Source organism: Pezoporus wallicus, unplaced genomic scaffold, assembly GCF_028554395.1.
Source record: "Pezoporus wallicus isolate ANWC-B61680 ecotype Strahan unplaced genomic scaffold, APGP_CSIRO_Pwel_v1 scaffold_7107, whole genome shotgun sequence".
NCBI lineage: Eukaryota > Metazoa > Chordata > Aves > Psittaciformes > Psittacidae > Pezoporus > Pezoporus wallicus.
In genome coordinates this window covers 1,404,730-1,419,401 of record NW_026642114.1, presented here as the reverse complement: position 1 = coordinate 1,419,401, position 14,672 = coordinate 1,404,730, and the positions used below count along the sequence as shown (strand labels likewise).

The 14,672-nt window shown below is 49.7% G+C and overlaps 1 protein-coding gene across 1 annotated transcript; it reads left to right on the top strand.

The window, feature by feature from the left end:
* Positions 1 to 250: 250 nt before the first annotated feature.
* RGSL1 (regulator of G protein signaling like 1) lies at positions 251 to 8,564 on the top strand. Its single transcript, XM_057427233.1, has 10 exons — positions 251 to 315; positions 922 to 1,061; positions 1,940 to 2,022; positions 2,290 to 2,364; positions 3,111 to 3,240; positions 4,175 to 4,279; positions 4,613 to 4,774; positions 4,934 to 5,898; positions 6,460 to 6,522; positions 8,261 to 8,564. Exons 2-10 carry the CDS (start codon positions 1,049 to 1,051, stop codon positions 8,507 to 8,509), a joined length of 1,845 nt encoding a protein of 614 aa, XP_057283216.1. The 5' UTR covers positions 251 to 315; positions 922 to 1,048; the 3' UTR covers positions 8,510 to 8,564.
* Positions 8,565 to 14,672: the final 6,108 nt, after the last annotated feature.

The window sequence follows — 14,672 nt, the reverse complement described above, 5'->3', positions numbered from 1 at the left end:
CCCAGCACCAGCCCCGCAATTAATTATTGGCCCTGTACTGATTGCGGCTGCGGAGTCCCAAGTCTGAATTGCAGAGCCGTGTTGCTGCCGAGGACAGCCTCACTCCTGATTTGACAGCGCCACCTGGTGACGTGTCCTCGCTTCAGGGAACGCTGCGGGTGCGCCAGGGAGGCTGCACACTGCTATGTGTGTTTTATGCCCGTGCTGGGGACAGTCATAGGGACTGCAGGCACGGCGACAGAAGGGGACATGACGCCCAACATAATGCAGCTGCGTTTTGTTAATGGCTAGAGCAAGGAAGCTCAGGGCTGAAAGGTTGGCAGAATCTGTCCTGCAGCCAACCTCTTAGGCAAGTACCCAGAGATGTCCAGTATAGGAAAGGCCGCAAAACCTCTGCTCCACCCTCTCCACAGACCACAGACCCCTTCCCATTCCCACCAACAGCACAGAAGCCACAGACAAGCACACCCACCTGTCTGCTGCAAGGCACATCAAAGACCCCAGGTACGATGGTGCCCAAAACCTGACACCACAGCATTACAAATACCCACCTGGGGAGCAGATTCCTCCTCAGGCCAGGGAAATAGGTCACTGCTGCTTCAAGAGAGACACAGTTTGTTCTTTCTTTCTCTTCTTCCCACTGGAAGGTCTTCAAGACTGGGGTCTCAGGCCCAGATCTGATAAAGCAGGATGACTAATAAGAAATCTCCAGTCGCTCTGTCTGGGGCAGACATGGGGGGGTCTCGTGAAATTTCCATCACTACCTGAGCAGATGCCCTGGTAGTAACCATATGCAGTTCTGAGGTACTACCCAGAACCTGGTTTGAAGTCAGGAAGTGGAGATAGGGGAAGGGTTTAATTCCAGGACTGTCTAAATGCATTGGCAGTGCTGGAGATTACAAAAGCAGTATTTCCCTGAAGGGCAACAAAGAGGGAGGTGCAGAGAGCTCTGTGGTCATCGAGAGTCCTCTGAGAGTCCTCAATAATCACACTGAGAACTCACTAGGTAAGCGTGGAATTCTAGAACGCATCCCTGGGACACGACATCATGATGGCCACTGGTGAGTTACCTTTGCTGAAGGCTTCAGCTTCTCTAAGCATGCCCCAAAGGGAACAGCAGGGAAAAAGCAGTGTTAGCCTTCCAAGTGTGTGTTCTCCCTGTGACACATCTGTGCCTTCACTTAAGTGGACATTTTCAAGGACACCCACCCATCAGTAGGCTGATTCCAGCCCACCCCTCCTTTGCACCTAGATCTTTCAGACATGAGTAAAACTTCACAGGATAGCAGGAGGTGTTGGGTGGTACTGACACACTGCCTTGATGTCCTGGGTGGAGGGGGTGGCTGTCTGCAGCGGTTGTCACTCTACCCAGAGGCACAACCTGCTCCCGGCCTGATGGTGCCTGCTAATTTGGGGTGATTTGCTACAAAAACCTGAACAGGAGGACTCGGGGCACCAAGGCAGTGGGGATGAAACAGCAGCACCAGAGCACAGTTTCTCTGCATGGTGGCAGTTATGCCTGGTGGCTGGGTAAAGTGGAGGAGTAGAGTTTGTCACCTCCCACCGCAGCAACCCCTTTCTCCTGTCCTACAGATGCTACTGCATTTGTCCCCATCCATGAATCATGAACCTTTGCTATTCAGGAAGCTGCTGTTTGAACTTTTCAGCTCCTGCATGCAGCTGAACCCAGTGTTTTCCAAAACCCTGTGTCCGTGTCCATCCCCCGTTCCCCCCCCCCCCCCCCCCCCCCGAGCAGATGGATGCACTAAGAACCATTTTCAAGGACTGTCCCAGGTCCAAATTCTCCTCTGTGTGCACACGACAAACCCATACTGTACATTCCCTAGAGCTGTCCCTGTCAAAACTCATCCTTGGGTTCATATTTATATCACACTTGGCAATACAAAGCCCAGGTAACATTCTCTTCTCCCACTTGTAGCAACCATAGCCTCCATGGACATGAGGCTTCTGCTGAGAGATGATGTTTTTGTCGACTTTTTCAACACATTTCTGAATCTTCCTGTAAGTACACTCTGCACCATGAAGCCCTTTTGAGTTCTTCTCATGTGAACTTCCAGCTTCTGTTGTGGTAAAGGCCCCAGGAAAATTGTGAATACACTGCATTCAGGCTGGAAAATGAGGGAAACCTAAGCACCTCAGCTTGGAGATAGAGGTCTGAAAGGGAAGGTCATGCCCTTCCCTGTAGTAAGAACTAAATAGAACAGCTGGGCTATGGGCTCCCATGCCACCCTCCATCTCTTTCAGATCTCCTCTTTCCTTTCAATGCAGGTTTTTGGCCAGACACCCATTTACATCAGCAGTACAGGCCAGTGGAACCTCTGGCCAGAGCTGCCAAGCCATCTGGTGAGAAAATGCCTCTTTGTGAGGAGGGAAGAAGGAGGAAGGGCAGAGAGCACGGGAAGGAAAAAGCTGTCCTCTCATTACAAAGGCCACTCTCTGGCTCTCCTGTTCATGCAGTGGGGGATTATTTCAGACACAGGCATCAGTTTCCCTTTAAGCTTTGGGAGAAGCACAAGCCATTTAAAATCCTGGTGCAGCTTATGGGGTCTATAAAGCCCTCCATAAACACTGATAGCTGGAGTTGAGAGCATATGTGGTGGCAGAGAAGGACAACGCAAGCATCATCCCTTTGCACCCTATATCCCTCCTGAATTCATCAGGAGTGAAGTCCCGTTGATTCTCAGACTGGCTCAGCCCTCTCCATGGACGTCCCACTTCCCCACAGCCATAAGCATCATTTGCAGTGCTCAGATCCCGTAGCAAAAGGAACCTGCTCCTCTTGGTGCTGCTGGGAAGCTGCCGTGCCTTCTTGTCTGGGCTCTGGGAAGGTGGGCAGGCTGCACGCAGCCCCAAGTCTCCATGGTCTGCAGGCAGAGCTCATGGAGATGAGGGCAGGAACTATAGCTTGAGTATCCCCATTCTTTCTCAGCAGGGGGATGGCTTGCATCACTCAACATCTAACAACAGGGCACCTTCCCCTGCCTCCTTCTGCCATAGCAGCAGCCCTTTACTTACCGTAATCCCCAGGCAAGAGACGGCTCCTTGCTCACAGCCTAATCCTCTCCTTGGGTGTGGGGATTGCAATGCAGGATCCCAGCCCCCCGGATTTACTGGCTTGGCTGGAAAAGCACCGGCTGCCTCACTTCTGCAAATCCAGCCTTTGCCTCCACCTCGTCCTCTGCCAGAAGCTTCTGGATTTCATTCGGTCGGGGGAAGCAGGTGAGTCATCGCGGCAGAGGAAAATGGGATTGGCTTCACCACAGCTGGGCTTCCTCTCACTGGGGCTGTCACCACCTGGTGCCTGCCCAGCGGGTCCTGCCTCTGCTCTGGATTAAAAAGCCATTGCAGGGCCCAGGATTTCCACAAGATGAATGGGGCTTTACCCTGCACCCTTCCTTTGTGAATTTGAGCCGAGATAACTGCTTAGCAGGGTTTACCGTGCTGTTCATGGGTGGAGGAGGGCTGGAGAGCATGGGCATGGGAAACTGAGGTGCTGACATTTCAGGTTTGCTGCTGTGGGGCTGCCCAGGGCTCTCACACTGTGTTACAATACGCTTCTTGTCTGATGCATGCTGCACTGCGAAAACAGGCCTATGCCATGGTTTGCCTTACCAGTAGCAAGTCGGATTGTGCTCGGTTTACCCCTAAAATGAGCCAACTACTTTGCCAGCTTACATGTCAACACAAGGGAAGGCCACTGGAAAGCAAGCTGTGGCAGCAGGTATGCAGATTTTCATTTGAAAAAGAAACAACAAGTAAGTCAATGAAGCTTGCTCCTGTGCTGTTTCTGAGTGCATTGCTGCTTCTCCTCCAGTTGGGTAGAACATCAAGCTGAAGAAAGTTGAGAGCAAGCCCCAAACTCAAGCAAAAAAGATGGATGTTTGCAAGGGGAAGAGGCATGATAGCTGGGCAGACTATCACCGACATAAGCAGGTTGCCCTTGCAAACATCACACATGTGCCCCACAACCTGTCTGAAACTCACATTTCAGTGCTATTTGCTGGTATCGTCCCTCACAGCACTGCTGCCCTACAGCAGCCTCTGTCAGGGAGGCCCTCTGGGGGGTGCTGATGAGACCTGGAGGGCTTTCTTGGACACTGCTGCTTTCTTCGCATGCAACCCCTGATGCTGTGCTCTGCACTGTCTCTGACAGCAAAACTGCTGAACTGGCAAAGCGCTGACTGGTGGCTACTGGAAAAGTGCATCAGTGGGAGCCAGGCCATGTGGCACTTTCGGGCCTTCATCCGAGGAATGGCAGGTGGGTACAGGATGCTCCACAGCCCCTCGTCACCCACCTGTTGGCAAGCTGCCCAGTGGGACACAGGCACAGAGCTGGGGGCAGTGGGTAAGGACCAGTGGGACAGGGAACACTGCAAACCCAAGTAAAGCTGTTGAAGATGTGCCAGCAACAGAGCTCCAGCATGGGCTGTGTATACTACGGAAATATAACCATGGTGCTTCTCTACACTGTTCCCTTGTGCCATCCAGGCAATCTTTCCTTCTTTCTTTTTTTAAAAGACACAAGCTGCTTCGCTCATCAGTGGAGCTTTCAGGGACTCCCTCCAAATCCTGTCCCTTATCTGATCCATAGGCGAAGAACTGACCAACTTCTGGCTCACCACTGAAAGGCTCCTGGGGATGGATGAGTCAGATGAAAGGCAGAGGGATCTCTATCTGTCCTTGCTCCACAGGCTGAAAGCCACTCACCTGCGTGAAGGCTCCAGTGTCATCACTCTCTGCAGGACCATCACTGGTATGAAGCATTGAAGCTAGGGATGAGCAGTGCCCTGCCAGAGGGGTGACCTTTCCTGGATGCTCCCATGGAGACGGGATACCATCACCAGTTTTCTTTGGCTGGAGAGTGGTCTGAATGGAGCCATCTCCCCATCATAATCACCTGTATCTATTTCAGGACCACTGCTGAAAGCCAGGCACATTCAGTCCATCAGCACCAGGAGAGAGATCCTAAGCAAGATGCAGGAACAGGCCCTTTTTACGATTCAGAGTTACTGGCTCCCTAAATTCTTCATCCACTGCAAGATGGGCATGAAGGAAGAGAAATTGTGCTGGCCTTTGCTGCAGGAATATCAGGAGCGTTTATTATGGGCCAAATCAGAGGAGCCCTCAGGCTTTTCAGAAAATCTCTTCACGATGCATATTAAAAGAAGGCAGGGTTTGTCAGGGCCCTACTGCAGCAAGAAGGCCAAAGTGGAGATCTGGGCTCTAGTCAGGGAAGTAAGAGACATCCAAGAAATGAAGATGCCCAGTTTTCAGGTGCAACCAGAAAGGCAACCAGGACCAGCTGGGAGCACAAAGGAATATACTCTGGATAAGAATGCTTTGGAATCAATTCCACAGCAGTCAGAGCATCCTGCAGACCCTGCCTTTGGAGGCAAAGGAGGAGCAACCTGTCACGAACTACCCAGGCCTAACGCAGAGCAGGTTCATCACCTGAAAGACCTCTCTAAAGAGAAAGTCCTCTCTAACCTGTGTTCCTCTGCACCCGTTGCCCAGCTGCCATCCCTGGAAAAGCCAGTCAAGACCTTGAGTCTTCTTCCTTGGGCCCTTAGCGCTGAGACCTGTGCAGGACGGCCCTTCAGGGATTTCTTGAAATGCCAGGACCGGCCCATGGAGACTCTTCTCCTGGACCTGTGGCATGACCTGGAGGAATTTCTGTCTGCGGTGCTGGACCCCAGCAGAGAAAATAGTTTCTTCCTGCGTCATTTGACTGGGGAGAAGATATGCAAGACCTACCTGGAGGAGGGAACCGTTCAGCAGCTTCCCTTGGAAACCAGGACCCTCAAGAAGTTGCGGAACCATCTGATGTCTGGAGAATTCTCCCCCTGGATATTCAGAGCCCAGGAGGAGATTTGCAAGGTACAGAGCAGTGCTGGCAGTGGTCAGGCTGGAAGGGAGAGCTGGCATTGGCACCCCTGGGCTGGTGTGAGGGCTCTGGGCATTCATAAGAATAGAAGTATTTGAGAAAAAAAAAATATTAGGAAAGGAAAAAACTTACAGACACAAGCCACCTTGCACTAGAACCAGTTAGCAGGATGCACGAGGTCAGTGGAAAGGAGCATCCTCACTGGCTTGCTGGGCAGTAGAGCAGAGATGAGCAAGTCATTTAGCAGATGGTGACCTTAGCTGTTAGATGCATACACTAAGGGCCAGGGGGATGGCAGGGCAGAGGCCGTACTTTCACATCTGAGTTAGTGGTTCCAGCACAACACAAGTAAAACACATTTAAAACCCAAGCCCTTCTGGGCAGCCTCTGAGCAGCCCAATGGACTCCTCTGGATGTACAGCTCCTGGCTGAGCTGTCCTGGGCACCTAAGTGAGGTGTAGCCTGCCCACAGCATCACCACTGCAACTCAGGGTACAGTAGGCAATTGCTGCTGCAGCACTGACTGAGGATAGCTCACCTTTGCTTCTCTGCAGGTGCTCTGCGGCTTCTACGAGGAATTTCTGGCTGATGATGACAGAACGTTCCTTCAGTTTATGGTAAAGGCGATGCAGAGGGGACATGGGCACCCTCACGGGGTGAGCAGGCACCAGTGGGGAGATGAAAAGTGGGAGAGAGAAGGAGGAGAAGCCAAGAATTACCTGAAGTGGTCTAGCACCCCCCAGTGTCTCTAGCCGATGGTGTTGCAGGGTGATACAGCAAAACCTGCCTTGTGCAGGCTGCCTGGAGCAGTGATTCTTAGCTCTTCCACCACAGCATCCCGTAAGTCAACAACACTTCAGGCACACCCTGGAAGAGCTCCCCTGAGATGGACCATGACCTGGCCCAAATGCAGGGAGAAACTTAAATGCAGTCTTTCAGGATAGGCAGAGGTGAGACCAGCAGCAGGCAATGCACTCGGATCCTCACTTCTGGGAATTAACTCTTCCCTTTTTTCTTTGCCCGCAGCAAATACTACTATTAATGTGACTCATGCAAACACACATGTGTATGCCCCTGTCCACACACCAGCACCTGGCCAACAGGCTGGGGGAAGAGGTCATGCAGCCTGTTAGCCTATGATTCAACTACACTCAAGTTTTCCACGAATTTTTTTCCACTGTGTAAAGGGATGATTTAAGAAAGCAGTCACACAAGCACTCATCTTCGTGGACTGTTACCCCTCCTGGCAATGGAAATCCCACTAATACCTCATGTTTATTAACAGCCTAAATACCAGCCTTACACCCATAAGCCTCCTTGCAGACAGAAACCCCCAAGCATCCCACCTGTTTGGGTCCCCACATAACCCACACAGGCAATCTTGCTCACTGCAGACAGTGTTCTTCAAACTATTAGACCTTTCACCAAACTGCAACATAAAATCAGCAGATGATCCTGGAAATGGTAAGGAGAGGCTGTCAGGGCTAGTGCCCCCAAAGACCTGGCTCACAGCAATGCTAGTGTCCCAGTCAACGAAAGCTGAGCATTTTGGAAGTCAGCTGGCAGCTGCTGACCCTGATTCATTAAATGCTCTTGGTTGTAAGTTAATCAGCTGTCCAGGTTTTTAAGCAGCTCTTGTCAAGGAAATCACTGCTCAGAGCACAGGGCTGGTCTGGGAGTGCAATTAGCACTTCAGCAGGTGTCAAGACCATGCTCTCTGCAGGCACTATTCCCTAAGCCATACTCCTCCTGGGTGTCACCACAGTGATGTCAGGGATACTGCTCAGGGGTTTAGCAAAGTTATTATTGGTGCTTGCTCTCAGCTGCATGTATCTTGGTCAAAAACCAGCCACTTTGACCTTGCTGCTTGGCGAGTCATGCAAACTCCTTACCAGTGGGGAGGGCCAAAACCTGCAGGAGGGTCTCAGTGGTGGGCAGTGGAGGCACTTGCATGGCACTGGCCAGAGCCAGACACAGCAGCCAAACAAAAAGGCAGATGAGGTTATGTCATGTCTGCCCAGGGTTGTTTTCAGCCCTCCTGGGTGGACACTGATCTCTTCAAGAAAGCTGCTGCCTTGACTGTCAAGCTGTTGTCTGGACTACCTGGAGGACCTACTGCATGTCCCCAGTATGACCCAGCTGCAGGCCAGCACAGATACGGTTAAGATCTGTGCTGAGCTTTAAACTCCTGAGAGTTTAAATTCCTGAGAGTTTAAAGCTAGAGCAGAGATCTAACTTGGGTAGCTTTGCACTCTAAAGCACAGTAAACCATGCAGCTAGCCCATGAGGCACAGTGCAGGAGCAGCTCCTCAGGTGGGGTATGTCTTCTGTGCAATCAGCCTCTTCTCCCTGTAGTCTCTGCAGAGCAATGTCCCGATGCCTGAGATGCAAGACCATACTGTTGGGAAAGAAGAACGTTTCCTCCTGTCCCAGCGGATAAACCAGTCCTTGAAGCTGAGCCAGGCCTTGCATGGCACAAGGAATTTGGAAGGTCTCTCCTCCAAGCACTGGCAATTAATTGCCACTCGGGACCTCCAGAATGGGGGCTCCATCCAGGCAGAGGTGGAACCTCTCCTGTGCAATACCAGTAAGAGGGGGCTCTGAATTTCTGCTGTGGCTCATGTTGACTTGGACTGATAAAGCATACTTTGTGCACCCATGGTGACCAACGCCTGTAACACACAGATGCATTACTGTATTGCTGACTGGGCATGGACATCATGGAGCAGATTGGGAGAGTATATAGGAGCTGTCAGCTGTAATCCAAGCTTTGGCAGTGACCTATGGGCCAAATTCCCTCCTGCCAGTACCAGAGGTACCAAATACTACATCCCTGCTCTAGCCTGTGTCACCAGGTCAAATGAAATCTGCAGCAAAGCAACTGAAATCCAAAGCCACTGACAGCCATTGTCACACCCCATTTCCACATCTTTACACTCTCCTGTGGTCATGCTGGTGGGACACCTCAGTTTTGTCTTCTCAAATTATCTTTTGAGAATGACATCAAGTTTCTAGGCACCTATCAGTGCACTGAGAGTGAAAGCAATCACCTGTAGCAACCCTCAGTTAGCTTGTGGGGCCTCAGTCATACCTGAGAAATGCAGTTTCACAGATAGATCATAGGAACAAGACACACAAGGGGAAAGAAAAGGTGAATAATGATCACAATACATAACTAAAAACAAGTTCTGAAGGGCTGTTAAAGCCAGAAGGAATGATTCCCCTTTCTCTATCTGATGCAGACTCCCAGAAGATGATGTCAAATGACCTGGCTGTTCAGAAACCTTCACTGACTTTGGATAGCCTAAGCAAGGAAAATGAGCTTTTAAGTCTCAAAAGCCCATCAGTTGTTCACTCCAGTCTTGAGCAGGCTGGTAGCAGGGTGGGCTCCAAGCATTATGCCCTTGCAGGTGCTCCAGCATACCCTTAGGGGACTGGACCAGCAGGGGTCTTCCTTGTTTGTATCCCATCATCTAGTAGAACATCTCCAGAAGGAGAGGCCTAGCCACCCTTGAAAGGGATGTGTTTTGGGGTGTTAATCCAGCCAGGGAAAGTGTGAGGGCTTCTCTGAAGCAGATGCTGAGGAGGTCAAAACATGCGAGGTGAAGAGTTCCCACAACACCCAGTGTCTCCTGCACTGGGTTCACCATGCAGACAACAGCATGGTGGCTCTGGGGTCCTTTGCCCTGTGGCCAGTTGTGAGCAGGCTCTGGCTGTGATTTGAGGAAGCAGCCAACCCTGTTCTGTCCACACAGCTGTTGAACACAAGAGCAAAAAGAAGAGGACTCTTCCTGTGAGAAAAAACAAATCAAACATAATGAAGTCTGCTTCTGCTCTAGTAGATAACCCATCTAGAAGATTCAGGTCTGGCACCTTGCAGCATAGGGCTTTGCTGGTTTTTGCTACTTCCACTCTTTCAGGAAGCAGATTTTCCCCAGTGCTTTCTTGTAGTGTCACTGCTCCCTTGCTTCCTCATTGGGCCGTCTCAGATGTAGGCACAAGTGGCCCATGGGTCTGAACTGTAGTTACCAAGGAAAGAAGAAAACTATTTTAACAACCCCACACACACAATATAGTTCAGATTTATTTCTCACATCTTCTGCCTGCCTCATGCAATTCATCCTCAATCACACTCTGGCATGCCACCTGTACTACAGCTGGGCAGCTCTCAGATTCCCAGAAAAATCATTCAGAATCATCCTGTGACCACAACTTAAATCTCCATACTCACTGACCACATGAATGTCCACATGGCTCATGTTTCACCTCCTGGGAATACTCCAGGCATGAGTCCTTGCAGTTCCACACAGGGATATAAATGGTAACCAGGACAAATCCCAAGTAAGAGCAGCTATTATTGTTACTTGTGAAAGTCAGTCTCAGGAGCCACGCTTAAAGCAAATATTTAACCCAATCCACTGAACTTCAAAGAAGGTCTTTCTAACCTCATAAATGACCTGAAATCCCAGTCCACTCTGAGCTCTGGTTTTCCAAAGCTCTGCTGAATCTTTTCAATGTTGCCATCCTCTGGCTTTGCATCTGTCGATAATCTCCTGATATACCAGCTGCAACAGGTGAAGGTTTTCCACTCCAGAACACCCCCTTCCTGGCCAAATGCATGAAGCCCTCTGCCATTCAGAGGCAAACTGTTGTTTATTCTCAGTGAGAGAAGAGCACAGGCTCCTTCTCCCACTAGTCCTTCCACGTGCCCCCTCCTTACCTTCCTCCCTCCCCTGGTCTCTCTGGGGCTGCTCAGTTCACTTGCAGATTCTGAGGTGTCCATCACAGTCCCAAAGTCCTGCCTTCTGCTTGACTCCCTAAAGCCTCAGCCTCCTCTTCAGGCTGAGACCAGTTCCTTTGGATATATGGCAAGCAAAGCTGTTTGACAGGTGCACCTATAGCAGAAAAGAATCAGCTTGTCAAAAGAATTCCCTCCCTGGATTCCCAGTGGCTCAGTGGATGATGACCTTTAAAGTCTTTCCAAACCTAAACAATTCTATGGGTAAGACAGACAAGGGAGGCTGTGCTCTACTGGTACCTTTGCTGGCCCGTCTGTTTACAGATCCCACACACCACTTATCCACATATTTCTAGCTCTTCTTCAGATGTGTCTTTCTTGTGGGAAAAGCAAGCACAGAGGTCCTGGGTATTTTCCAGGTCACTGGTGGCACAGAGATCACATCTCCTGGTGATTCCTCCTCTAGAGGCACTTAATGAAAATACTGCACAACCCTGACCGCTTGCAGTTCTTCAAGCAGTTCCTTGAGGAGCACAACACAGATAAGCTACTGCATTTCTGGATGGCTGTACAGAAGCTAGCCAGAGACCAACCCAGAGATGAAGAGCTTCATTATTAACAGCATTGTCAGAAATTACTTCCATGCTGAAACCCCAGCTGATAAGCGCCCTCCCATCCCATACTTTACCCCTTTCATCATAAAATCCTCCTTCCTGAGCTAGATGCTAGTTGCAGATTTTATATCCTCTTGCAGGGACTTGCCAATTCCCCTTTCCCATCCAGTGGAGCATTTATTTGCTGAGGCCTTCCACTGCCACTTACAGTTCTAGAAAGGTGGCTTATTTGTTGGCAGGATCTATAGATCAACACCTGCAACATGCAATTCCTGTGGCGGCAGCATTAGCTCTTCCCTATCTTGTCTCCTTTGGATGCTCTTGGAGTCACAGCTTCACTCCCAAAGTATGCAATTAGCACAGTACAGAAAAGAAAAAGAATGAGAACCCAAGTCAGCAAACAGCAGACAGGGCAGGTAATGGTGGGAGAGGGTGAGGGTAGAAAGAGATGTCATGGTGGCTCGTGGGTGGCAGTCAGGGGAAGGCAGTGACCACACTTCTCTTCCAGAAGAGGAGCTGAACTGCCACACTTCTACCACCAAAGAAATAAATGAGGCTGAAGCAGTCAGCCCCCACACGTTGATGACAGCACAGATCTTTGTCCAGAAAACAATGGTAAAACAATGGTGAGCACCCAGGTCAAGCTGGTTCCTTAAGCCCAGTAGTTATACAAACACATCCTTCCCAACCGTCCATCCCACCCCAAGGTGACAGACAGCAATTGCTACAAACATATTTTCCCAATGAACTGTCAGCTGGTCCATCAAAATCGCAGCCAGGCCCTCACCCCAGCAAAACTGCTGCTGAAGCTGCTGATAAATTTACCTGAGCAAGGCCAGCAAGGCTTGTTCTATGGGGGCAAAGTCACTGTTTGGCTTCCAGGATGCTGGTCTGGAGGAGGCAACATGCTGCAGATAGGCAGGACAGACACGCCCAAGCCTGCTATGTGCAAGAACAGAGCCCATGGAGGAGATTTACCCTTTCCCCCCACCATGTTCTATTCTCCAACCTTCTCCAAGCATAGGAGTCCAGTGGGACCCCAACCTCAGAGCTACCCCCTTGTCAGCTGCTCCCTCAACTTAGCCACCATCCCACGAAAGTTCTGCCCTCATCATGCATCTGGCTGCCAGCAACATACAGTCAGAAAAGGAAGTTACTTTTCTCAAAAGGAAAGTCACCATCATCAGCAAACTCTTCTTGAACTCTGACATTCTGCCCAAATTGTGGGTAAGATCCTGGGACCCACCCAGGAAAGCTGGAGGCTGCTGTCTGCTCATTGCTCAAGACCATTGCATCACAGCTGTGAGTGACTGTAGGGAAAGGGGAACCAGGCAGAGGTCTGGATCTGCTCCAGCAAAGCATGCTGTGAATCTTCAGAGCATGCTCTGAAGCTTGGGACCTCCACTTGGGCTCCACAGGATGGGAAGCAATCCATCACCATACCCACACTAGCGCTTGACCCAGGTAGACTGAGAACAAGCATGTGGACAAGGAGATGATAAAAACTCCTACCTGCCAGAGAAATGCCAGAGCTGAAGCACCAGGATGGGTGCTGCATGCCACCAATTCAGTCCTCTCACTCTCCAGAGAAAAAGGTCACCATCATCCCCTCCCCACTGCAGCCACCTTTTCCCCTTGCCATAGCCGTATCTTTCCCTTTGGAAAGCACAGCACAGTGCTTTCCACAGAAATCCAGGGGGGATCCTGCCCTTTTATCTGGGACAGTCAGCTAGGATGTAACTAGTCTCTCTTCTTGGAGACTGCTGAAATGAAAAGTGGGGTCAGGGAGAGAAACATACTTCTAGGGCCCATCAGAGGTGCCACAAACTCCTTAGATCAAGCAGAGTCTCTTCTGTGGCCAGGTAAACATCTCTGAAGAAGAGAGATTTTGTCTGGAATTTATCTTCCAAGGAGCTACCAAACTCTGTCATCTACCACAGAACCAAGGTCATCATCTTCCCTGTCCTGATACACTCCTGGAGAAGGTAGACACCATCCCCTCTCTCCCAGAGCGGTGCTGGTTCTGTGGATACCAGCCTTTTTCTCCAGTCACGTGTTTCTCTGACATGGTGAAATGCAGATGAGACACTCCCCAGGAGCCTAGCTGCAGATGTCTGCTTGGATTTGCTGTCTTCAGGGTTTCTCATACAGGCTCTGCACATTAAAGGTGATGAGGAGCTTTCAAGTCTCCAAGAAGGACAGGGTGCAAATCTCTTTGCTTAGGACAAGAACCTCCTCCAAATCATGGTATCTACAGTCCAAGTAACCTAAGGACCTGTCTCCCTGCTCCACACCTGTCCTTAGGCTTGTTCTTCTAATGCAGAAATGTCCAGATCTGGGTTTTTGGTGTCCCACAGGGTGCACCTTAAAAGAGCCGAAGTTTTTCCGTCACACAGCCATGAGGAGGTGTGTGGTGCAAACCTACTGGAAAATGAAGCATCTTTGAAATAATTCCTTTCCAGCAGATTCAGTCAAAATTTCCCAGTGGGTTTTTAGAAATTTCTTTCAGGAATAGGGAAGTGGGTGCAGAGACTTCGTGAGCAAAAAACTGTTGCGTAACTCTTGTCTGCACTGATAAACAATTAAAAAATATTCTCACACACCTCCTAAAATAGAAATAAAGCAACTAATCTTCTGGGTTGCAAGTCAAATGAGAGTAAGAAAAGGAGAACTATGCAGCCACACACCAGGCTCAGTGGCGTTACATGGGGAATGCTCTGAGTACCCTCAATTGAAAGTAAGCTTCATCAGGATTTGAGGTGGCACTCACTGGGAAAGATACTTTTCCTTCCTCATCCACTTGTTTAGTTTCAGTACACTGAGTAACTCTAAACTGAAAAACACAAAGAAAGTGGTGCTAAGCGCTGTCAGTCTGCCTGACAACCCGGCTCCTTGACTGAATATTCATTTGGAAATTGTCTAATTGATTTTTGATTAAAGGGGAAACCAAAATAGGCACATACTAATTTTGCTTTGACGGTCGAGTGGGTGTTATCAAGCTGTTGTTCAGCTCCCTGTCATTTATTGCTGTCAAGTTCTGGTTAAAAATCAGGTTTATACAATTTTGATACCTACAGGCAGGTGCTTGAGCTGCTGCTCCACAGCCAAGCTGGGGTAAAACCCCTGTGCTTGCATTCTCCAAGACTGCCAAGTCACATCAATTAACTTAAACAACCCCAAAACCTTACATATCTCCACTGGATAATAAGCAGTGTTCAGCTTGAGTCTCCACTTTACAGAGCCTCACTGCAATTCTAGGGCCTTCTCAAACACAGTTGTTTTAATTGCCCCCAGAAAAAGCAAGGAAAACTTAACCTATCACAGATCTATTTTCAGCTAGCAGTAAACCAGAAGTAACACGTTACACAGGAGATGTGTTATCTGGTAAAAAGACACATGTTTGCCAAGGTTTTCA